Raw genomic sequence first — 27,239 nt, 5'->3', positions numbered from 1 at the left:
CCTATTCTGAAACAATTTCAGTTTTGGTGTGCCTAGGCAGAAATAGGTATTGTTTCCTGTAGTAATAATACCCAGTGGATTTATATTTTTAAAGACAAGAGCACAATATACAATAAAATATGAAATTTACATAGCATAATATTGTTATTTAGCTAATCTGTTAATATACATATATTTTTAATATTATGTATCAGCTGGGCATATTTTAAATTTGAATTTAATATTCTAAATGATTTTATAAATGGTTCAGAATGATGACAGAAAAAACTGCTTTTCTAAGTACAAAATATAATGCATACATTTTTTAACACAAGTGTGGAAAATGCTTCAATTCTGATCATTGTTTTTTAAATAGTAAACTCTCATCATATTTAAAGTGAATGATCCTTTTACTCTTCATGTAATTGAAGATTTAGCAATTTAATTTTATCCTTTCTTCTGATAAAAATATAAATAATATAGTTTTTCTAACACAAGATAACTTTATAGGGACAATCATTGTTGATAATCTAAATATATTTCACTAAAGTTGTTCATTCTTTCTCTGGAATTTGTATCTTTCATCGCTTTGCATTAAAAAAGGTATTATTTTATTAATGATTTTAATTTTCTATTTTCATCTATATCATAGTATCTGGAAACAGCAATGTGTATTTTCATGAAAATATGTACTCTTTTCAGTTTTGCTTTGTAGAGAGACCTCATTTATCAGGACCTATGGCCTATCTTGAACAAGTTTATCCTTTGAAATTTCTCTTTCAGGAAAAAATATCAAGATAATCCAAAGAACCATTCCACAGGACTTGTGCTTGAGAGCTTTTTACTTTAGCATCAATCACTTTGTAACAGAAATGCTACCTTGCATAGTAAAAGCTATTTACTCTCAAGACAAATGGAAATGTATATACACACATATATTATAAAGTTTCATTATTGCTTTCTCATCCAGATTGTTAAAATCTTTATGAAGTGTTGAATGAAGATGAAAAGAGTATTAATCTTAACATCTAATATTATTATTTCAATGTAAAACATCTTCCTTTGTTTTAGGTTACTTTACCATATGGTTGTTGTTATGAAACAAAAATTTTCTTTGTAATTTATTAATGACTTGTTAAAGAATGTTTTCTATGTTACTTAATAAAAATTATTAAGTGATAGCTTAGTGGGAGAGTGTATGTTTTAGGCAATCTTCTGTAAAACCCTAATCCTCAAGATAATTTTGAGAGTTGTCTGTGTTTATATTGTGAAGTAAATTGAACTTCTGGCAAGAATCCAGTTAATTTTTATCAATGTAGGTAGACTGACCAGATAACATTCTTCAAATACTCTCTTCTGATTCCCACTGAATGCCTATTTTGTATTTCTATGCAACTCATGCTCAGAAAAATTGTTATAGGTACCCATTTCAACAAGTCAAAGAAAGAGATATATAGGGATTGAACCAACATGGATAGTAAGAAAACTATGTGTACATGAAGCTGCATTCTTTTGTAATATATTACGTGAATTTAAAGTACAGAAGTAGCTCTTGACCGAATAATGTGATATACTTGCCTCCCATAGACATTGGAAAAGAGTTATTATAGATTTGCTTTGAGGCCCTGAACATACTGACAGAGATTCCATCTATGTGGTATCTGTCATTCCTCCCCTAAGATGTTAGTCATTAAGTTGAGATGACAGCTACTTTCCTTAAGTATTTCAGGATCTAAACAAAAATACCTAGAGAAAAAATAACACATCTGAGTATGAGTAATTTCTGAAAGGTGCATTGTTTATTATTGATTAGTCTTTTTCTCTCTCTTCTACTTCTGTAGCAGTTATATGCTGCCCAGCTAGCTGCAATGCAGGTGTCTCCAGGAGGAAAGCTCCCAGGCATACCCCAAGGCAACCTTGGTGCTGCTGTATCTCCTACCAGCATCCATACAGACAAGAGCACAAACAGCCCGCCACCCAAAAGCAAGGTACCCTTTTGAAGCTTCCTATGTTGCCACCTAAGAGTTTTTCTTTTCATTCAGTGGTATTTGTTGAAGGTCTATTATCTATTATATGACAGCAAACTGTGTACATGGAGGTAAGAGTCTAGCAGAAGTAATAAGTATTCATGTAAATTTACATAAACGCACTGAGTAATTCATTTGTTCAATTAATCAGCAAACACATGCAGACAACTATAATAAAAATGTGATAAATAAATTATACAATAATTTATCAGATAAGTATTCTATGCCCAAGGGACTTACAGTCTTATAAAGTAGATACATATAAAAATAGCCAACTAGCTGTATTCAATGATGAGAAATAATACATTTTATAAAGACATAGACAGATAAGGCACATTGGAAGTTATTAGGAAGAAGAGATTAACTTCACTGAGAAGTGAAGTGTTTGCCAGAGAAAGAGGAACTGAAATAGATCTTAAAGTATGAGTAGGATTAGGACATATGGAGTGTTTTTTTAAAAATATCAATAACTGTTATAATGTGGCATGGTATAGATGTAATTTTAGATATGTCACCCATCCACTGAGATTATCATGTAAAGAAGCAAAGATAATAATAGTATTAGAAGTAAAACTATTTAGAAGCAGTTTTGGTTTTGCAGTTAAGAAGCATGTGGAACACATGGAAGGAGATTGGGAAAGTTCATGTAGTGTATGTTTCAGCTTAAACAGAGAAAGAAGCAGAAAAAATTGATTCAAAATGTTTTTTATTTTAAGCCTTACATATATGATGTTGTATGAATAAATTAAGCTTTCTGTGAACAACATAAGAGTGACAGTTAAGTAGTATTCCATGAAACTACTCAGGAAAAATAACTGCAAATTTTTTACCATGTTAGAAAATAGGAAATGGAACACTAACAACAGTTAATTTACCCCAAAATTAATTTTTTCTGAACTATGTAGAAAATTGCTTCTGATCTCCTTTCCATGGATGGAGATGATGAAATATATCAAGAGTAACAGGGTAAGAGTAGTTACAACAGTAGAAAGGAACACAGAGAAGAGGAGTAGAAAATATCAAAAGAGAAATATATAACAGCTTATTTTTTAAAAAGTCTTTCTCCAAAAACTTGGCAACTCCTCTAGGATGTCTTTCCCAGTTACATACTATTCCAGAGGGAATTGGGAATGAAAAAGGGATCGACGGATTAGGAAAGGCCACTCCAGCATCTACCTTCCCATAACTTCCAAGTCCTTTTCTATATTATTAAGAGAAAATCACATTAAGAGTGTAACTTAACCTGGACAGAGACCTTGGACCATGATTCACAGTACTATGTGTAAATACATAGCAAAAAATATTGTACACCCTGCAGTGACATTAGGGAATACACATAAGCCACGTTTAAGGTCTGTTTCGGCTGTTTAATGGACCTTGCATGTTCTGTGCTTAATGTGTGTCTAAGGTCTGATCTGCTTTTCTTTATAATCATAGCAGCATGTAAATTTTTAAAACTCAGTAATAATTATTTATTGAACAAAATTTAATTTTAAAGCAGTGATATTTTGGTGTCTCCATGGACCAGCAGTTTTAATGTATTCCATGTTCAGGCTAACTTTGAGTAAAATAAATAGCTGTTACACCATAGTCCTTGTCACATGCAGATAGCTCTGTGAAGTATTGTGTTCTGTTTTTATTCCCTTGATTTACTTGTGTGATTTCACATCATGTTTCAGAATTATGCATTGTAAGAGGATGCTTCATTTTAGGATTTTAGGATCCATAGTTCAATTTTAAATAGCTGATGGGTTAAACTTTTTGTCGTTAATATCTACTCATTAAATCACTTTTACAAATAATCACAAAGCTTTTGATGCCAGTCTCATCTATTTATGCTTTTATTCATTTGTCTATTCATTCATTCATTCATTCATTCAACCAGCTATGCAAATGCTTATTGAGCAATTTCTACAATGATACTTTTGTAGGTAATCCTGGCAAGTACAAAAGTGATCTGAAGTTTTGCTTTGCCACTATTAGGAGTCTTCTTTATGAATTATATGGTTCTATATGCTCACAGAGCACTATAAACTCTGTGTAAAGGAGGCCAATTATTTTAGTAATGTTAAAATTCTGCCACACCTTGTGATGTTATATACCTTTATTTAATATTAGTAAAAAATAATTAATATTAGTTCATTCAATATTAGTGAAAGAGTAGATTATGTTTCTATTGTTATGTATAATTTAAAATATATTTTGTCTTTTGTCTTTGAAGTTCAGTTATTTTTTGAAATTAGCCTTCATGAGTTTTCTGTCATATAAAATTTAAGAAAAAAAGCAGGTATTGTATTTCCTTCCATCTGCAATTGTAAAATACGTAAAGTTTAACAAAGTCTCTCTTTTTAAATGACAGTGACAATATAATAAAAATATGTCCTTCCCTTGCTCATTGTTCCTCCACCATAGTCTACAACCAATTTTATTGTCAGAAAAGATTTCTTTATGTGCTTATGTTAATTTAACTCTGCAGTAAAATGTAGTGAATTTAAAATAGCCACAGCAACAAGTATCATGGTCACTTTAATGAAGAACATAGCGAAAAAAAAAATAATAATACAACTAGCAGTAAATAAAGAAAGAACACCCATTACAATATAGGAATTTACTTCCTTGCTGCATAGAATTAACATTTACACATAGCATAGTAAACATTTTGACTTCACAGAGTTATTTCATTTATGTATAACAGCTATCATTTATTATCATATTTATGTTTATAAACAATCAATTTTTAGTGGCTCAGGGTATTTGCTGTGTGTTTTATTGGCAAATTTCATGTTTATCTTACTATAAAATAGAATTATTTTATTTAAGGACTTTGTGTTTTCTATATACCTACCTGGCATAAACCAAATTGATGGTTTAGAATAAAAGATTTGCTGTTTAGGGCAATGGAATCATAAGTCGTAGCCAGGCAATGATGTAAGGATAATGATCTTATTGACGGCTGTCAAAATTCATACTGTGTTCTGAGTTTTACTGGCTGCCGGTCTTCCTGGGTGTGCCTTTGCCTTTGAGTCACAACTCCAGAGAAGGACACAAACAAAACTTATTTGCAATTTGCAAAAAATGGAAGGGGGGAATCAAAAGGAGGGGGCTCCAAAAGACTGTAAAATTGTACAGCATGAGTCCTCTGATGCATGCTGTTTTCAATCTGCTGTGTGCCAGTTGGAGGCTCAGGGAGTGTGTGTGCGAGAGAGAAAGGATAATGCTGAGAAATGATAGAGTGGCTGTGACCTCCAAGCTCAGCCTGGAAATCCAAGACATTGATTTCACTTAGCATTCCTGCTGAGAAATCTGGCGGAGTTCAGTTGTAATAAAAGAACAAGATTCTGTTCTAATGGTAATGGCGTATGACAGACATATCACTTTGTCTGTCCTCAGCACCAGAGAGTGCAGAATTGGAGAAAGGTCACCTGACCTGCCTGTGGTGTTGTACAAGTGCTGTACTGAGCTTTGAACTGCTGACTAGGAACATAATTATTTATAATATTAAATGGTAAAGAAACCTTCAGAGGACTCACAGTGAACTTCTAAATACTACACACAGGAATTGTATTTTGTAAATGTGGAAAACAGGAAAAGAAATCTGGTCTATTCAAAAATTTGCGTTGGAGAACAGGACAGCCTTGCTTACTGACTTACATGTCCTTAAACTTACTGTCTGTGAAATATTTGCATTAATGCCTGCTATATTATCATTGGTTAATTTCTTAATGCCTTGATTTCATTAGCCATGTGCCACATGTACATTTTTATCATCTAATTTGCTTTGATAGTATGATAGATAATTAAGACCATCAGCATGTTTTTAAAAATTCTCAGCAGTTATAATATTTCTAAATACATGGACACTTGTCTCCTTATCAATCATTTAAATTTTCTCCTCTGGATCCCACTCCACAATTACATTTTTTTATTGAACAACTAAAGTAAATATATTTAGCTCTTGATGGAGATTCTCCTAGCTTGTGTGTCTTCACAGCCAAGTTGATGGCTAAGTATTGGTAAATAACAGTGAATGAAAGTATAACATCATGAACTTTTGTGCACAAGAAATACTATGTAGAAAAGTTTACAAAAATCCTGCCCTGAAAATACGGAAAAATAATTTAATGTATAATCGAGTAATATTTGGAGCTTAAATCCCATATATAATAATGTTGTTTTGAGTTGCTCAAATGCCCTAACAAGTATTTAAATTTGTTGTCAGTTTAAATTCTGGATGGACCAATATATTTTGTATATAGCAACTTTCATATTTGTACCACATATTGTCTATTTAAGATATTTTGCAAATTTTTTTGCCATGTTGTAAGATCCTAGAAAGCCTTTGATTTGTGATAGTAAGTGGTCTTTTCATACATTTGTTTTCTAATAAATTATTCTAAAAAAATAGAGCCAATATCATGTTTAAAGTAAGTCAGAAGAAATGTATGCTATTTCATACAAGACTCCCATAATTGTTAGTTTTGAATAGCTTTATAATTTTATGTTATCAAATCTTCCTATGTCCATAGCTGTGCTAAACATCTGAACTTCAATTTTTAAGTGATTTACTATTGTAAGAGTATAACCACCCCTTGGGAAAATTTGAAGGGCAACTTGTAAATCTACTGAAGACCTCTTGGTATTTGATGGAAACCTATATATTGCCTGCAGCAACTAAGAACAGCTAGTGTGAAAAGCTGATAACATGAGAGAATTCCTGGGTGCTTTTCTTTTAACCTTGCTGTGACCCTAGTCATACCCCTAGTCACAGTTGTGTCTCTATCAATGGCACGAACACACAGATTGTCCAAATCAATTTTTTTGTTCTTTTCAAATACTTCTGGCAGTGATGTTCCCATTTGCTCAGCAGTAGCACCTGGGAGTTATGACAAGGAAAAGAAATGTTTCTCTGACAAGCCAGAAATGGCCCCAACAAGCTGACCAGACACAATCAGATTGTTTCTGCTACAATATCCTTATAAATATTGCTTCAGATTCAAGAGGAAGAGCTGGAACTTTTTGTTATCTGATCCACTTTCACAGGCACAGTAATGAAGATCTTTTCCAACTTGGTGGCCAGTGTTTGTCTTAGTAATATCAGTTGTGCCAATGACTCCTATCAGCCACCTATTTTATGCTGTAATGCACCAATCAGATAGTTTCATGCTATCATGATATGGATATCAAACATATCCATATACTCTGATCTTCAGGGTAGATTTCTGTAGTTTAATACTGTGAGTTACAAACTGGTATACATACAAGATTATTTAATGATATGCTGAGAGTGTGGGAAATCAGAGGATAATCAAAATTCAAATCTGTTCTAACAGATTTGGGAAATGAAGTCATTTTTAGTAACTTGAGACAATGTTTTATAATGCCAAGTGGGATGAAAGGCAAAATACAAAAGCGCTTATACGATATAACAACAACCAATTCTACCACCACCAACGCAAAGTATAAAGGCAAGTTATATTTAGTATTATAACAAAAGCACTCTTTAAAGACAAGACATCAAGGAAATTTCCCAAGTTTTAAAAGGACTAGCAAGTGTTAAGGGCACCACAGGAATATTTCCATGGTGAAAAGTTCAAAATACAGTGTTCAATATAACTTTAACCTCATTTCATATTTTTCATATTTCATCTGCCCATAAAAAATGTTGAGTAATAGTAGTTTCTAGAAGTATTATTTCCAATGTGTAAAAGTCCTGAGACTACCACTGTTTGACTTATTCTTAGAGTTTTTCAGGTCAAGATCTCAAATAATCATTACTCACTGTGCAGGCTAGGATTGGTCTCTGAACACAGTGCCCCAAAGTAATCCTTAGTGCTGAAATAGTATGTTAACAAAAGAGTAGCTATCATTAACCTCTGTATGTCAGTATCAAATAAAATCACTGATCCATTCTAAAACTGTTGGGCCTGATATTTTTGCAGATTCCATTTCTCCTACAACTTCAGAATAGAATGAGATTAGCTTCAGCCGATTATGACTGCATTGGAATTGGCCATTTCCTATTCTTATGCTTTAAACACTGTCTGGCAAATCAATTAAATGCTAGAATGTCCCTATTACTTTGCTGTGCATAGCTGCTTTGTGCTTTATTGAATAGCTGTTGAACATCCCCTTCTCTGTGTATCCATATCTGTGAAATAACTACTTTGTGAGCCTTTGAAATGTGCTATGGATGTGCCATACTTAAGAGGTACATTCCTTTCAGAAGAAAACACCCCATGGAGTTAAACTGTAAATATGGCCATTATCAGCATCATCATCACTTCCTGGGTGGGACATATTTACAGTGGATGTAACATAGTTGCCCTCTCATTTTAAATAAAATAGTTTTCTTTTTGTAGTCCCATGTTTCTAAAGTGAAATATATTAATGAAGCGTTATCAACAGAACCCCCATGATGAGGTTCCCCCTTCACTTTTCATCTATATGCAGCTGATGGCAATCTCAGACAAGTAGGTACTTAACACAGGCTTTTCTGAGATCAGTGTTATCATTTGTCCTAAAGGTCATTTGCCAATATGTTCTTATCATGTGGAAGGGGGTTGTTGGTCTCATTTGTACCATAAAAAAATGATAAAACAAAGAAACAGACTTATATAATCCAAGCACTAAATGAAAAGGCAAAATATACAGAGGGATTCAGGTAATGTCCTCTGAATCCCACTGGCCTAGTTTCTGGTATACTGATTTTGTTTTGACAGGAAGCTGTCTCAAACACAGCATGATGAGCCATGTTAAAGCTTTTTAATAAACTGTGGGGAAAGAAGGGGATGTTGAACATATGCCTACATAGGAAGACCCACAGAATCATATTTTGTAAGTGAAAGTTGCCCTTTAAACTAGAGTCAACCCCAAGGAGATCCCCTGTCTAAAAAGCTGTATGTTTAAAACATTTTAATCTAAAAACCAGGCTGTCAAAACTCAAATCATTTAGGGAAGTAAGAAACAGAACCGTATAAAAGGATGTCACAGATAGGAGTGTGTCCTACAATCTCAGTGAACTGGACAGCGAAAAATGCTGAGTCATGAACATATCAGAGACAGAGAACACAGGAAGTGCACTCACCTACGGTTAGCTAGCTTTGGGGGAATTACAATTTCCGCTTCCTAAATCATACTTCAAAAGAGTTGAAATCCTCCACTCTTTATCCTAAATTGTTGACCAATTATTTGAGCTGTTGCTAACTGACCCTTTTCAGCATCTTAGGGCTCACCATTTCAATAGAGAGTAAACATGAGACAAAGAGCACAGCTCAAAACTCAGAGTTGATTTTCCTTGTCAATGAAATATATGTTGCTTACAGTAAATTAAAAAAAAATTAGGTGGTTTTTTTCACAGAGCTACTCTAATGTGTAAATTTCCTTTAAAATTGTTTCGTGTGATGGGAAAGAATGTATATGTATGCTTGCTTGTTAGATTTTCTTTGAAATTTCCTCTAGAGAGAAGAAAGATTTGTATTAATGTTTTTAAATGTTACCAAACAGAGCAGAAAGAAATCAATACAGAAATTCAACAGAGGTAGATGTGAGAGTTAAAAAACAGATAACAATTTAAACAAGACAGGTCCAAACTCAGTCTTCAAAAGTTTATGATTTTTTAAAAATGTGTAAGATATTTTATTTATAGAATCATGGAAGATTAAATCAGAAGAAAGCCCAGAAGTTATTCAGTTCAACAAACAGTAACTCAGTCACAGGTGACTTTGCCTCTGTCTAGATTCCTACAATGACAGGGATCCCACCACTTTCTGAGAGGGCATTATTTTATTCAGAATAACAATGTCACAATGTTTTTATTTAAATAAAGCTGTAACCAACTTTCCAGAATTTTATCTTGTTCCATTGAACAAGAATTAACAATTCTATTTGTTAGTTCTTGTTTAGTTCCCAGTGACAGCAGACTTACCCCAAACTGGGTTAAGCAAAAACAAAGTATATTTACTTATAGTAAGATGAAAAAAAATGTTCTAACTTCAGGTCTAGCTTAATCCGGAGCCCAGATAAAATCGAATAGAGTTGGTGTGTAATTATTACCTCTGTTCCTTACTCTGTTCTTCTCAAAGGACTGCCTCTCTTCAGTGTTCTGTAGCACCCTGTGCTTACACCTGCCATTCATTGATTCAACATGGATTAATTTATGCCCACCATGTACCAAGTTTAGCTAAAGGCAGTAGAACTACTACTGTGAACAAAGTTGTTCAGTCTCTTAAGACTTTTCAGTTTAATGGGAAGAGACAAACTCTAAGCAATTAAACAAATCAATAGCTTTATATTTGGTAAGTGAAAAAAATAAAACTTGGTAAAAGTTACAGAGTGCCAAGGACAAAGTACTAGGCCTTCTTGAGAAATAGTATTCAGGGAAGCCCTTTCTCTGGTTCAGTCCAGAAAAGGAAGACCTGCAGAGGTCTAAGAAAAGAATGTTCCCAAACTGGTAGATCAGCAATTGCAAAGTCCCTGATCTGGGAATGAGGCTTTGAATTCAAAGTTCAGAGGAAAGGCTAGATATCTGAAATGTAGTGGACATGAGGGAGCGAGTGTGATAAGGAATGAGGTTAGGAAATGAGAAGGACCAAATTGTACAAGACTTTCTCATGTAAAGGATTTGTTTAGAATACAGTACTTCCTTTGGAACATTCTGGAATATGTATCCTAATGACATCCTTGACATTGCTGTCGGACAGAGAAGGCAGTCTAATTTGAAAATACCTATGAATTGACCACATCAGTGTTAGAGTCCTAGGACCTGAAGGTGGAAGTGGACAGCATAGAGTGATCATACAGCATAGAGTACTTGGTGAGGGATATGATAGGGTACACAGACTGAAAGAGACAGTCACACACAGCTTAAGAAAGGCAGCAAGTAAAGGCCATCAGGATGGATTTATCCTGGCATATTTCCTGACTCTTTTTATTTTTCAGATTCCCCTACTTATCGAGGATTTTTTTATTAATAATTTTTTAAAAGTATAATTGGTAGTACTTGTAACCATCCATATGAAACAAATTGTAAGGCCTGTTTCTTGGAGTTATTTTTCAGCATTAGTGACCCATAAGTATTGATGTTAAAACGTTCACCTTAAAAATTATAGTTGTTATATTCTAGTGCTTATTAAGAATTTGGAGACTCCTTTATTACTTAATGTGTTTTGAGCAGGCTAATAAGCTGTACCAAAACAAACAAAACAAACAAGCAAACAAATAACCCTATTTTCTGATTAACTTGCTCTTTGATTTTGATACCTTTTAAATTTTCAATTTTTACCCATAACTTATAATAACCCAGTATGCTTTCAAAAGCTCTTCCAATTTCAACAGACTTCCAGCTACCTTTAAAAACAAATATCACTGGAAAATGCACTCCAATCCTAAAATAACTGAAGTAGGGTAGTTTTTCAATTATGAATAGCATTTTTTTTGTCCCTGGGATATTTTTGCAAACTCTCCTGAGTTGGATATTTACAGGGAACAGTTTTATTTCATTATCTTCCTCTGCCCATCTTTTTCTGTTTCTTCTATCATTCCTCCTTTTCCCTATGCCTCCCTTCCTTCTTTCTTCTCTCCAGTTATAGGCTTTTTAAAAGTCACATTATTATTACTGATATTGATTTATACACAAAGATCTCTGAATATGCCTATTGTATTATTTTCCATAAAGTGAGATTTTTTTTTAGCTATACCTTTTTCACATTTACTGATGCACATAGCAATGTGGACATGACATTGCCAGCACAAAGTTCATTTAAGGAACCATAAAGACTATTTTAATCCAGAGACTGTCCAAAAAGTTCTAAGATAATGAAGTTCTCCATTATCAATAATATAGTTTCCAATTAGTGCTAATAATCAACTGAAGAACACAGACATTCTTAATTATGATTTTTAAAACAAAGACCAGAAATTGTATGACTTGATTAGTATTAAATGTGTGGTGGGGGGAGGAAATGTCTTCAGCAGATGCTCAGTTAATGTTGCAATTTGCATGGATTGTGAATTTAGGGTCTGCTTAATATGATCAGAGGAATTTGCAAGCACATATCCTTTATCTCATATATTATATGATTTGAGAATATAGAAACATGATACATTTAAAATATAGAATGACTCCTTTATTTTTTGGAAATAGGGAATAATATTAAAACCTTTCTTTTTAACTTAGAATATTTTTAAAATTTGCTATATTAAAATAAGAATTTTGCTCATTAAGGAATACATCTAAATAAAATATCAAGAGGAAGGTAGAAATTTCCCCAAACTTGAATCTTGTACCTAAGGTTGCCATGGGAACAATGTGCCCTTTTCCCAGTCCTGAACCTTCTTATAGATAATATAATTGGATGCTTCTTAGGATTGCATACTCCCCCCTTGTGAGCTGCAGGACTTAAAATTGTATTATTGCACAGCTTTTGGCAGTTGTTACTTCCAGCAACAGACCAGCTCATTCATTGGGTGACTCTTTGAGAACCCAAGTTTAAGAAATACTGTTTATTATTTTGATTTTTCAAAGGAATAAAGGTGATGTCTCTAAAGGAAATAAAGACCAAAATTTTATTTTCAGGTTTCATATTGCCAAATTAATATGTAGGAAAATATGTATACTCAAAAACATTGAAAAAATTATTTCTCCCCCAATTATTTGTGAATACCAGAAAAGACTAATTATGTTATATATGTTTTTTCCAAAACCACAAATTGTGTGTTATTAAAGCTCTGTTGCAGTGTTTTGCAAAACCATTACCAGCTTTGGGTCTGTAGGAGACTTTCTTTTAAACTGGACCTTTCAAGAGCCAAGGAATCTTGTTTCTTCTAGTTTATTATATAATTTGAGCTGTTATGTTTGTTGTGCAATTTTGATGACTTTTGGCAGTGTAGATATTTCATAAATGGGAGAAAAAGAAATTGAGACCAAAAATAGAAAGGATGAAATGCTGAAAAAATTCTTGTCTTGTGGTATTTCCAGTAGCACTTAAAATAACATCAGAAAAAAAATACTGTTGTGAAGTATGTTTAAAAAAGCATTATGACAGCAACAGGAATGTCCTTAAATAGGTACAGATTTGTGTTCTATACTTCTCTATGCAATTCTTTTGAGGATCAAAGTTACATTTTAAGTCAGTGGGAGCTCAATATTCAGGCCAACCCTACATGAGTATAGGGCAAGACAAGAATTTTGGGTCAAATGATGGAATTTTTAGTGCCAATTTTCATGCAAATAGTGCTGTCATTTATCTAAAATATAATGATGGTTCTGATCCAATTTTAAGAGAAGGTTTGGGTAATTTTGGTTTGGTTTGGTTTTTCTTGTCTTTTTGCATTAGCATTCATGGAGTTACACGGAGCTAGAATCTGACCTATTACATCTGGAATTATAGTTGTGGACTTGGGAAAAATAAGCGAAGGACAGATCAATTCTGTAAGATGGATCGTATTTTAAAAATTCCTTTGTCAAATGAATTTTAAGTAGCTGACCCTTAATATGCTTTCAATAGATTGTGTATGAGATTAAATATCTGTGTCATAACAACTCAATAATATGAAGTGAACCCTTAGTTATCACTACTTTTGATTTAGTTTTTATAATATATGTGTTTGCGAAATTACATGTATTAATAGAAGATGACTTAAGATAATGTGTCTATATAGGAATTTTATTTTTAAAAATCAGTAACATATTTTTGATCTATTATAAGATAAACTTTTGGGATATTTGTGTAGCCATATTTCCTTCTAGAATTTTGGGCATGTAAAATGAAGTATTTTGAATTTAATTAGACAAAATGAAATATTAAAGCATGTTTTTAAAATATTCTTTCAAAATGTTCTTAAGACCATTTAAGGTATAAGACCCTCTTAAAACACACAGTTAATAATATATAACTTGTTCTGAATGAGATATCTTCTGCTTAAAAGAAAATGATGTTTCTTCACTGATTTATACAATTTTTAAAAAGTCATGTAATGAACCTCATCCATGGATAAAGTTTCTAGAGATACAGAAGATGTCAAAACATTTATTAAAATTTTTTTAGTAAACCTTTTTGAGCATCTGTGACATATGTGCTGAGCACTATGGTAAAATAAAAAAAGGATAATAACACACTGTACAACGTAAGGGGGGAGGCAGATAACACACAAAATACTGGGGGCAAAGTGCCACTCAATAATAATATGGAAAAAAGCAAGTTATTACCTACCCTGAGAAGAAATAGGAAGATAGGAGGATAAAGACATGGCTTTCCAAAGACATGAGATTTTGAATACTCTTGAAGACAGCCTGGGCTGAGTCACAAAGGTATAAAGGATTGGGGTACATGGATTTGGACTTAATTTTGAAGAAAGAAGTATGGCGGAATGTGATGCATTTCTAGAACTTTGTGAGTGAACTCAAGCGGAATGAAAATGCAAAGATGAAATGTCTCAAAGTTGGGGTCGGTCTAATTTCTTACCATGACCTTCTGTGATCTAGTTCCACCTATCTCACTAACCTAGTTTTATACTTCTGCCTTTCTCCCATGTCCCAGAAATTTATTTTCCAAATAGATCACTTCTTTTTGTTCCTGTTAGTGCCACTCTACTTCTCTAGAGTGCTGTTGCCCTCTTAATTCCATTCCCCTCCTTGTCTGGCACGTGCTGAATATTATCTCTCTCAACAATCACATCCATAAAGAACTGGTTGTTCCATGACATGTGACCCCACTGCACAAGCACATGCTCTAAAAGCATATGAATAAACACCTTATAATGCTTTGGTTCACTTGTCTTTCTTTTAGTGATTGGATGTCCCTTGAGGGCAGGGAAGGATCATATCTTATTCATCTTGGGCACCAGGCACAGTACTTGGCCTGTAATCATTGCTGTGTTTCTTTTAGAAAAATGAGCAATCAAAGGTCAGTGGCTCACATCATTGGAGAATAATCTCTATTCAGCATGAGCAAAATATGCTTATACCTAGGATAAGTTGTACTCTGTAGAGAGGCCTTTTTCCATCAAAAGATTATAGAACCAAAAAATTGTTTACCCTGTTAAAGTTTGTCAATACAATGTATTTAGGAAATATTCTGATCGTTGGGGAAATATTATTTGTGGTGAAGCAAGCATTACTTACCAGACCTTATTGATCTGAATGAAGTACTCACTGTTTGATTCTCTGATTGTAAAATGGCTTTTTCAGGTATCTTGAAATTAGGAAAAGCATGCCTTAAAATACTCAGCAACAGGTTTTAATTAATAAATTGGCATTTTATCTTATACATTAGCCTTATGAATTTGTTTACTGTGAATCCATATTTGAGTAACTGGCTTCTCTTACATTTGCTACAGAATTAAGTGAATGTTGAAATGAAAGACAAAGGCTTATACCAGTATTTTCTAGTTTTGTTATATTGTTTAATTGATAGTCCAAATAAACTTTTAGAAAAGAGAATTTTGGGTTGCCCCTTCCTTTGATAATCTTTGTAAGATTGCCCTTCTCTGCTTCTCTTTTTATGCCAAACAATATAGCTCAAAATTGGTAGAGAGATACCTCCTCCATATACAGACTTATTTGTTTATATTATATATGTGCATATTATATATATATATATATATATATATATATATATATATATATGCATAATATATATATTCCATCCAAAGCTAGAAAAGTCAAAATTACAGATTCATTCTATTTTTCCAAAACAGCATTGAAATAAGATAAAAATCTAAAGCAAATACACTCATTCTTTTTTCTTAGTTCATTCTAAATAGTGTGATCAAAACTCTTCTGTTTCAATGTCATTGTGGTTGTTTTATTAAAATCTTTTATACTACCCAAACTGTGAATTGTAATTATTCTGGTAATGTTATGGGCTGGGAAAAATTAAACATGAGGCATTACAGCCGAGTTTCACTACACATTAATTATTTTAATTGACTATTTCTTAAATGAATATCTGATAAATCAATCTTACAATTCCTCATGCTTCATGACATGCTTAACTCAATACAGACACTTAGGAATCATTATGCTGTGAGAGCTTTAATACAAATTCAAGATCATTATAATTAAAATCAAACTCTTACCTGATCCTCAGTTTTAAGCCTTTTCATTTTTATTTGAATTTTTTTGGCCTGTATCTTGGATTTAATATTATAACATTGATAGGCAGAAGAAATAATCTGCTAAACATCCTCAATATATTGAGAAAAAACTATTTTGTCTCCAGGATATGGCTTTAATTGACATTCTGTATAAATAGTGATCACCTCTTAGAATTCTTTAAAGACATCCTTCCCTCCTGGTCACTGCCATGAAGACAAAGAATGCCTTAATGACTCTGTTGAGGTTATCATTAAATAAAGGAGATTTGCAGGCTTCAGCTATAAATCACCATGAAATGGCCTGTGGGTTACCTTTGACATACTCATTTGAAGTAAACTGGGATGGATTCATAACCTTTGGTCAAGCCAGTAGGTGGGCTAAAGGTCTCCTCCATCCTGTCCTTCATTTCTTATAGGATTGGTTCCTCTCTAAATGACTAGAAAGGATTTAATTGTATGTAAATTTCCATGTGTTTTACATTGAAATGAAACAGGTCCATTGAAATAATAGTGTTAAGGATATTTATGGTGTTTACTTGAATTTCAAGTAAATATTTATTTTTTATACAAACTTAGTTATATGAATACATTTGGAATTTAATTAAAACTACTTTGTAAAATATTTCATAATCTGTTATCATAAAATGTTACCATGTTCCAGACCAGTATTAACCAAATTGAATGTGTGGTCCCTATCATATAGGGTATAAAATTTCTTTAGCATTATGAAGAAATTACATGATTTCGGTTGTTATTCTGATTTTTGAAGAACTTATGGCCTAAAAATCCTATTCCCCTTTTGGCAACTTGGCTTACTAAAGATATGACTATTGACAAATCTTTAAATGTCTCTAACCTCAGTTTCTTTATCTGGGAAATGGAGTCATTATAGCACATACTCTTGCTATGAGAGTAAGATAAGACCTAATATGCAAAGGTGTTTTGTAACTTGTAAATTAAGTTTAAATGTTAGGGAATAAAGTAAAAAGTATTAGGAAATCACTGCAAGTGAACAGCTATATAACTAAACAATATTAAAAATTTATAGCTGTTTCTAGAACTCATTAAAACATAATTATGTTTTTATAATATTTGTTACTCCCACAAATATTCACGTAACAAACTGCATTGGGTTATACACATTTATTTCTTCTTTGGAAACCAACTCTCCTCATGACAAAATTGTATTACAAAATTTTTTGTAATTTGGAAAAGGCAAAAGTTTGTTGGTAAAAATAGCATAATTCCTGCATTCAATGAGACATACCATGATTTTATTTGCTTTCTAATAGGTTAATAATAAGACAAGGGAGAAATCAATCATAATTGGAAAATAATTGCTTTTGATGAATATGTTTGGGAATGGAAATTAATCTTTTTTTTTTTTTTTTTTTTTTTTGGTGCTGGGGATTGAACCCAGGGCATTGGGCTTACAAGACAAGCACTCTACCAAATGAGCTATACCCCTAGCCCCTGGAAATTAATCTTTTAAGTCATTGTTTTTTTGGTGTTGGGGATTGTATTTAGGGCCTCACACATATTAAATACATGTTTTATTAGTGATCTGCATTTCTAGTCCCTTTTGAATAAAAATAATTTCTAAAAAAACCATCTAGTCATAAATCCCAAAGAGCAATTTTTAAAAATTTATTTATTTGTTCTAGCTTGTTATACATGACAGCAGAGTCACACATTCGTGTCTTTGTACATGTACTAGGGTAATGATGTCCACCTCATTCCACTGTTTTTTCTACCTCCATTCTTCCTCCCTTCCCTTCCTTCCCCTTTCCCCTATCTAAAGTTCCTCCATTCCTCCCATACTCCCCTTAACCCCCATTATAGATGAACATCTACTTATCAGAGAAAACATTCAGCTCTTTGGTTTTTTGGGATTAACTTACTTTACTTAGCATGATATTTTCCAACTCCATCCATTTACCTGTAAATGCCATGATTTTATTCTCTTTTAATGCTGAGTAATATTCCATTGTATATATAACAACTGAAAGGCATCTAGGTTGGTTTCACAATGTACCTATTGTAAATTGTGCTATAAACATTGATGTGGCTGCATCACTGTAGTATGCTGTTTTTAAGTCCCCCAAGAGCAAATGTTATAGCAATCAATGTTCCAACAACTCATGCCTTACTATATAATTATATTTTCAGAGTCTTCCAAAAGAGTGGGCTAAGGAGCCACAGAATAAGGAAATTATATCTTTATCAAACATTCTAAAATCCAAAATCCAAATCCAGGTCATGATCTAGTAAATCAAGCACATTAGTGATGAAGAATTCATTCTAAATAACTAAAAAATAATGAAAGACAAAAAGTTTTGTTTTCAAAAGCACTTCTTTCAAAACATTCTTTTAGATTACTTACAGTGTTTCTTTATTGAAATTTCATAGTAATTTATATTGCCTTAAAATGTCCTGTCATTTATTATGTTTATATTGCTTCACCTGCTGGAATATACATTTCATCTCTCCTTCGATCTATGATTCCACTAAGAGTAATGCTAAAAGATGCTTGTGAAACATTAAAGAATTAATTTACCACATGAAAAAAGTTTTTCCAGGACAGATGGTACAACCCTTCCAATTCTGTGTTTGGAAAGAAGAATCATTAATACAGCTTTTAACCTGAAGAATGACAAATAAGTGTGTGTTAAATCAGGGGAGGTAGGAGAAGGGAGTTTTGCATTTGTTTTTACTTTTCTTTGGACTTTTTTCCTTAATTGTTCACTGAGTGACTCTTTTTCTCTATCTGCAATAACTGGGGTGAAAGGGGTTTGCATGTATGACCTAGCAAAGTTTCGAGTTAAATTAATAGAAAGCCTGTCACTAAGGAGGTGCTGACAATGGTTTTGTTGGGTGACATCTCTGACTAGAAAACAATGAGTCCCGGAGACATTGAACCTTCAGCTTCAAGGGGAAAGCAAGGAGAAAAGGGAGCAAGGTTTGAAGACTGGGAAGAACTATGAAATTTAAGCAGTGAAAGAATTCATTTGAAGAAATTGAAATGTTACAGGGGTACATTTTAGTAGTGCTTATACTCCTATTCCATTATTCACAAATCAAAATGGCATTTGCTTAGTATGTATTACATGCATTAAGTGTAGATATAAACAATTCTTAAACATTTTAATGAAAAAAATAGAAAAACTTAGACTTTATAGGAACTGATTCATTAACCTCAATTATTTATCTAATTAATGTTTAGTAGTAAATATTTGGTTATTTTTTAATTCAAGGCATATGTGAATGATAATATGCTGACACATACCCTCAAGAAAGTTGTACCATAAAGGGTAAGAGTCCTCAGATCATTAATGAAGATTCCTTTAAACAAATAGTTTTCTTAAACTATTCAAAATCTAATAATTTTGTTATCAACAATTCCAGAAAACAACTTTTATGGAAACAACAAACACAAGAAAAGGAATACAGACAGAGATATGATTATTACAGTCAATAGCAATGGGTGCTACCTTAGACTTTCCTAACTTCTTGCTTTGTGTCTCATTCTCCTTCAGATTTTTTATGCACACCTACATGTCCATCCTTCTCTAAGGGCCTATGCCTTAGACAACTTGGCACTCATTCATGTCTCCCAAATATATATCCAAAACATTAATAGCTATCATTAACTGTCAGAGATCTAGAAAAACGTAAGCCCTAAGAGAACCATAAATATTTTTTGAAGAGGAGTTTTTGAGCCTTCTGAGAATCTCTCAAACATTTAATTGTATTTTGTTTCATGATCATGAATGTTCCATTAACATTTCCATTGGTATTTTTTTCCTGACTGATAGGCTATGCAGAATTCCATGTGGTATTTTTACCATTTTTTTTTCAGTTCTAGATGGACACAATATCTTTATTTATTTATTTGTTTGTTTGTTTGTTTATTGTGGGGTGCTGAGGATCGAACCCAGTGCCTCAGGCATGTTAGTTAAGCTCTCTGGCCACTGATCCACAACCTCAGCCCACCTCTTTTTTGATATAAATCCAGCATGCCATTAATTTGTTTTGATGATGTTTGCATTGTTCTTCTGTCTCTCTGATGTTAACTCCTTTGTAGTTTTAGTGGAGATGCTGGTGCGCTCATTTCATACATTCAGGTACAGGTAGGGATGCCATCCCCAACACAGAGATGGCAATAGAGTTTGCTCAGTGTAACTTTTCTTTCTTAAGGGTTTACTTTGCAAAGCTGTATTGCTCTATGATCTCCTTTTGTTTGTGTGAATCCATTCCATCATTGGTCATTTTCTAGTCCTGTCTCCTTTTTTTTTTGCACATATTTTCAAAAGTAACTAACAGTAAAGCAATAGAGACAAATTATTTGTAATTATAAGTTTGAGGACTGATTGGGTGGTCTAAATAAAATCACATTGCATTTTCTTATGCATAGAGTGACCAAATCTAACTTCTTTAAAGTGTTCTTTAAAAGCTTTTGGAGATTTATATCTAGATGTTATGAGAAGAATTAGTGTGGTAAGAACATCAGTTCTTACTGCTCTAGGCTTCTTGGTTGAAGAACTGTTAATCATTTAAAAAGTTAATAGTAAACATCCAGATGTAACGTATACCATTAGGACAAAACTACCATCATTATCAGATTTGAAAGTTCTCTCAGGACCAGAGAATGAAGTTGAGTCTGAAACACTAGACATTTTTTTACTGGATCATGTCATAACTGTTCTCATTCAGTCTTATTTTTGATTCATATTCCTCTCATTCTTCATCTTTTCAAAGATAGAAAAATTTACTCTGCAGAATTTCTGAGTGGCTTTTCATCTGATACTGTGGCTAAAGAACTACTCATATGACATCCTTCTAAGTAAATATATGAAAACTATTTATATAGTATATTTTTGGAGCATTTTGGAAATAAAGAGTATGGATTAGACAGAGAATAATCTAAAATTAAAGTCTAAAAGCTAAATTGGAAATGTTAAAAGGAAGGGAGGAAAACATTCAAAGAGAAGGAAGGAAAATGTAAAATGGAATGCACCTGGCTCTACAGAGGATTATAAATAAAACTGAGGGGTTATAACAGATCATACTGCTTGAGCATGCTCACAACCAGGAAGCTGGCTTTCCCCAGGGCTTTAGTTTTCAACTAGGGGTGATTTGTCCCCCAGGAAACATAGGCAATGTCTTGCTGTAATGACTTGGGTAAGGGTGCTACAAGTGTATAATTCTTGGGGGTAGAGTCTAGGGTTACTGATAAGCATTTTGAAGCAGAGGAAAGCAACTCAAAATAAAGAATTATTGGCTGATATAGTATTGAGGTTGATCAAGTGTTCCATCAAACAGGAAGGTAGACATCTTTTATGACCTACCTTCAGAAGTCAAACTCTGCCATTTCTGCAATATCCTGTTGGTTGTATAGATCAAATCTATTCATTGTGGGAGAGTTTGACACAGGGGCTTAAAATACCACAAGGCAAGAACTATGGGGGCTAACTTGAGTGGGTATCACAGAAGGACTCTGTGGGAAGATGGCATTAATTTGGATGAAAGTATTTTACAGCCTTGGTTTTTTTAAATTAAAAAATGAATGTGAAATATGGTACTCTAGAGCCACATTTTTTATTCTTTCCTCTGTTGGGAGATATATATATATACACACACACACACATAGAATATATTAACATATATTCTATATGTGTATGTGTATGTGTATTTATACTATTGAAGCATTAAATTAACAAAATCAGAAAATAAGGAAAATATTAACATAGTAACAGAGAGGAACAGAGGGTATTTTAAACAGCAAAATAAATGATGGATACTATTTGAATACCTTTAAATTAATTATGTGCCAATGATTCAAATGTAAAAGAAATGTGTAATTAGGAGATTGAAGCAAATGTCCCACAATCAACACTACTAACAAGTATACATAAAGCAAAAGTAAAATGACAAAATAAGGAAGCCCAATGAGAAACTGGAACATAGTAGCCTCAGCTAACTAACTTAAGGCTTGCATTTAAATAAAGATCAGTTCTAATGGTAGCATCACAGCAAAAACATACCTGTCAAAGAATTACTGGAACTCTTTGCACCTGGATAAAAAGGCATTTAGCAATTTATAAATCTGAATGTAAGCATCTGATCCTGAAGAAGGTGTTAAGCCTATGTGATGGACCTGATATTTAGGAACCTACTTATCAAGTATGGAGTTGGATCAGACACAAATTAGTAGGATTCCTAATTTGTCAGGAACTACAGAAATAATTTTAAGATTGTTAAAATAACATAATATAAGATTATATAATGATACAAGCTTTCTTTATATTACTCTGATATATTCTCACAGATACATGCAAACCATTTCTCTTCCATCTCCCTCATGAAGGAAAGGGGAGCAGGTCCATTCCAATCTTTTTGCAGGTCCTCATGCTATTTCTGTTTTGTGTCATCTCTTCTAATAACACCTCTACTGAACTGTAGAAGAGCAATGACTTGTTTGGTTGGGAGGGGTGCAAGGGGCTCCCACAGTGAACAATCTGGGTAGAACAAAGGGTGAATGTGAGCACAGGTAGGGAAGAGAGGTGCAGCAGCAGAGCACATTACACAATTCAGGCTGTCATGTAACTTCCCTACTTAATATAATAAGATTATTTCATCAGAGAGGATAATAGCCGCAGCATGATTAATTGTGCAACATGTTTCATGAATGTCTTTACTCTTCTCCATATGTTATGATTGCTACTTACTTCACATGAGTATTTATGATAAATATGGGAACAATTGTAGTTTTCAAACCATGAGATGTTCCTAAAATGTGTGTGTGTGTGTGTGTGTGTGTGTTCTAATCATTGTATGGCTGTTAACAAACTGTAGTATTTTTATAAATGGAACAATATGTTGAATGCATAGACAGTCTTTGAGGAGTTCAGCTTAGGAACTGTATCAGGAAGACACAATTCCACAAACCCTTAGGGTTGAATAAAAAGTAAATGCACATCTTTGCTTCTTTATGACTCACCACAGAAAGCCAGTGCCTCAAAGTCACATGTCTAGTCAGTTGATTTGCATTTTTCTAGCATCTAGCATATAATAGCCATTAATAAATAGTTGAAATACCATTCAGTAAATAATGAATGAATAGATGGATGGTTGATTAAGTAAGTTTGTATATTCTTGTCTGTTGCCATTGGAGAGATGTAAATTTAACTGCCAAGTAAATGTTTGATTTTCAATAATTAATATAGGTAAATATTGAATGAAGTAAACTTTTGTGATAACTGATATGGCACAAACCAAACCAGCAGCTGGATGATAAAGAATGAAGATATAAATAAAGTTCTATTTTTTATTCCTAAGGGTAAAATTATTTCCACATCATCATTTGTACCCTGGGGTCCCACAATCCAGGTGTGGGTGTATTTCTATGTTCTAAAGAACAAGGGTGAAAATAAGAAGAAATTAGTAAGTGCCTCTAGGGTACTAGTATACCTATTTTCTATTTGATAAAACTCCCTACCAAAAAAAATGAAAGACTAAGTAGTACAGAGAGAGAAAAAATACAGGATTCTGAAGAATGCTTTTTCTTTAATGAATTATGTTTGATTTTTCTAAGCCATTTATTCTTTAAGTAAGATAAAATTTTGAATATTAGACAATTATGTTAATATAACGTGTTTTTTCTAAAATAACGTATTATTTGAAAGTCATCTAAATAAAATCTATTTTACTTTTATGTAGTTCTTTTACAGTGTTCATGTAGAATAATCTATGAGTCCATGATGACAATTAGAATTTCTTCAGTATATCGAAGTCTACATATTTGTGTCACACTCTTTTTTTTTATGTGTTTGATTTAGTCTTCTGGGTGGGAGATTGTCATTGGCTGGGATACAAATTAATTAGAGCCTCCACAATATTTCTTCTACTGTGGCCACAAGCTCCTGTTGAGTGAAATGTCACATTCAGACAAGTCATGTAGCTATGAGAAAATGGAACAGGCATTGACTCTCTGTTTATGTGGTTTTCACTTGCTCTACATTTCATTGAAGACAATTAAGATTAGCCAATAGTTTATTAGAAGAAGTAATATTTGGAAATAGGCTTCTAAAATTTGTATTTAGACATACAAAGGTCTTGTTCCACGTATGGTGTGCTTGAACCCTTGGGATTTTCCCCAAAGAACAGTCTAATCAAACAACTTTTTTTTTTAGTAATACCAAAGGAAATATTTTATGCTGTATAGTATAGGTAATAAAGAGACACAAAAAGTCACCAAAAGTTAGTCAACAGTATGTGCCTTAACTGTTAAGCTAAGGTGTAAGATGGCAAACGTGTGGATTAGTTCATTTTATCACATGTATATCAGCCTTGATGTGGTTTGTTATCTGATAGAAGTATATGGTTAGGTCTGGAATTTCAGAAATTATGTTCCAGCAGTGTCTTTTTAGATTTAGGATTCAATTTGTCATATGGAATTAAAAGAATATTATATGTTTAGTCCAAAAACCTGGATTTCACTACAATTTTCTGAGCTTTAATTTCCTCCATGAGCTTATTCATTAATTCACAGTATTAAAGATTAAATAAATGATTTAGGATATGTATAACAAAATCTGTAAATATAAATAATGGCCTTCTGGTTAAGACAAATATAAAGTATTTAAACTTAAACCTGTAAGCTAAAGTAAACATGTTTTACTTTACACACAAATTTCACACACTATTTGAAGTTATTCAACACATGTATATAATAATATAAACATCACTTTATGTATAAATGAAATATGCTCTCTTCAAAAGTTTCACTTGGCAACTCCATTTAATAATTGGGTGAATGATTAAAAGGAAATTGCTTTCTTCAGTGCCTGATGATATACCAGTTAGAAATGCTCTTTTCCAATGCTTCCCTGACCTTAAAAATTACTAATATTCTTCCTTATATAATTATTTACTTTTATTTTTAAATCTGTGTTTTATTTGTAGGAGTAGGGGTTAATCATGCTAAGCTTTCCAATTCCTCCTAAGTAAAGCATTAGAAGTGAAAGAACAAAGTAGAAAAATATGTATCTCCAGTGTTTATTGCTCATATTCATAACTATGAAAGTGTATGCCATAAATAAATAGTCTATGTCCATTTTATAGTAAAGGTTTTTAAATTTTCATCTAGTCAAGTGAAAAATAACTAATAGAAAGTAGAAAACTACTAAAATTTTTTTATTTTTCATGAATAACAGGCATTTTGGTATAGTATCTCTGCAGTAAATTATTGAATACTCAAATTGTGAAATAATATCATATAAGAGTCCGAATTGTTTATACAGTTACCAGTAGAAGGATCAAGCATATGAGTTCTTATTAAAATATACCATTATCCCTGTCACACAATGGGAAAGAATAAAAGGGCAATTTTGAATGACATTTATATCAACTTTGGAACTGTCAACCTCTATTATGTCCTTGGGGCCCTGCACTTTTTGGCTTTCAGACATCTGTGCTGCCTTGAGTGAAGAATATTAAGCATTCCAGTGGGTCTCTTGCTTTAATAAATGCTTTGAATACTCATCTTTCAGCATGCGCATATAATAGTTCTTAGTGCTTAAAGCTAAGACATGTGGCATTTCACCCCTCAGCCTCCAAGTCTCCATCATTTTCATCAACATCATCACCCCCCTGTGTACACACTCACACTCTATTTCCCTTCTGCTCATAAATCTCCCCGGTTCCAACACTGGGAATACCTTCTTTCCTCTCTTATTTTACTGCATGGTCAAGTGAAGGAGCTCCCTTTAATTTCTTGAAGCATTCCTCAAAACTTTTCCAGAAGTTGTTTGGTCCTGTCAAAAAGATGTTGTAGGGCTGTCCCAGTAGCCCCTAGTTCACACAGAGAGTAGCAAACAGGTATAATTGGTGGTAGGGGAAAGTGCCTGGAATATTTCCAGTTGCATATTAATTAGCCAATAAAGTCCCTATGAGACAGTCAGGATGTTTAAACTTAATTCAGGGAAAAGATCTGGATTCTAATTCTGATTGTTGCACAGAATCTCAGTAGCATTTGGTTTATTATGCATATCAATGTCTCTAGGTTTTATTGTTAGCATAGATGTCCCAATCAATTTTAAAGATTGAGGTACTATTAACCTATTTTAAGTGTAATTTTCTTATATTGAGGATGGTTTTGAAAGGGTTTTGAAGCCTAATAAAACTTTTTCGTCTCCCTACATAAGCCTGTGGCTGTCACATGTTAGTGTGCTTCAGAATTACCTGGACATGCTAATGAAAGCACAGGTTATTGGGACCCACCCCTTATTTTACTTCTCACCAAGATCCTATGAATCAATATAATTTGGTATAATGATCAGTAATTTATTTTGTATTTCACATGATAGTAGATTGCCAATATGAATTATCTCATGAATTTTTCAAATAACTATTCTTTTCTCTTAAACAAACAAACAAAATGAACCAAAAAAAAAAAAAAAGGAGTTTCAAGTGCAATTTTTCCTAGTCTGTTTATGAATTTCCTAAGGGTACCTAACTATAGAATTAAAGAAAAAAGCCCAATAATAAACTTCTTAAATATGTAAACTTGAAATGGATGTCATTTTATACCACAAGACTTGTTTTTTTGTTTTGTTTTGTTTTGTTTTTTGGTACTAAATTGAACCCAGGGAAGCTTTACCACTGAACTATGTACTCAGACCTTGTATTTATTTATTTTCTTTTGATACAGAGTCTTGCTAATTAGCTGAAGGTCTCATTAATATACTGAGGCTAGACTTGAAGTTGTGATTCTCCAGCCTCAGCCTCTTAAATCACTGGGATTATAGGCATGTGCCACCATACCTAGCTCTGTTTTACCATTTTTTGTAAAATAATTTATTGCAATTTTTTTGGTAAATATGAACATAAGATTTCTGTATATGTTAATGAAAAATGTCTCCATATTACCTAATTACCCATTTGATTAAAAATTATGCTACTTTCAAATATTTATCCTGCTATTGGTAAATACTTTATGTTCTTAACTCAAGAAATAGTAGCTAAGTGGGAACTAAATTTCTATCCTACTGTAATATCAATGTAAACTTGGATGTAATGTAAACAATCATATACAAGTAAGTGGCACATTATTCCTATTTTACAACACAGAAAAGGAAG

At 32.8% G+C, this 27,239-nt stretch overlaps 1 protein-coding gene across 30 annotated transcripts in view; it reads left to right on the top strand.

Annotated features, from left to right (window-relative positions):
• Nucleotides 1-27,239, top strand: part of Sox5 (SRY-box transcription factor 5) — a 983,564-nt gene that overhangs the window by 910,671 nt on the left and 45,654 nt on the right. For all 30 annotated transcript variants that reach the window (XM_058576214.1, XM_058576205.1, XM_058576209.1 and 27 more), the window contains one exon: nt 1,821-1,967. In XM_058576214.1, coding sequence (XP_058432197.1) covers nt 1,821-1,967 — 147 coding nt within the window. The remainder of the gene's footprint in view (nt 1-1,820; nt 1,968-27,239) is intronic.

This window comes from Marmota monax, unplaced genomic scaffold, assembly GCF_021218885.2.
Source record: "Marmota monax isolate L192 unplaced genomic scaffold, Marmota_monax_Labrador192_F-V1.1 WCK01_AAM20220418_F8-fsc00012, whole genome shotgun sequence".
Lineage (NCBI taxonomy): Eukaryota > Metazoa > Chordata > Mammalia > Rodentia > Sciuridae > Marmota > Marmota monax.
The sequence above is the reverse complement of the archived record's forward strand: the minus strand, read 5'-3'. Positions and strand labels throughout refer to the sequence as shown.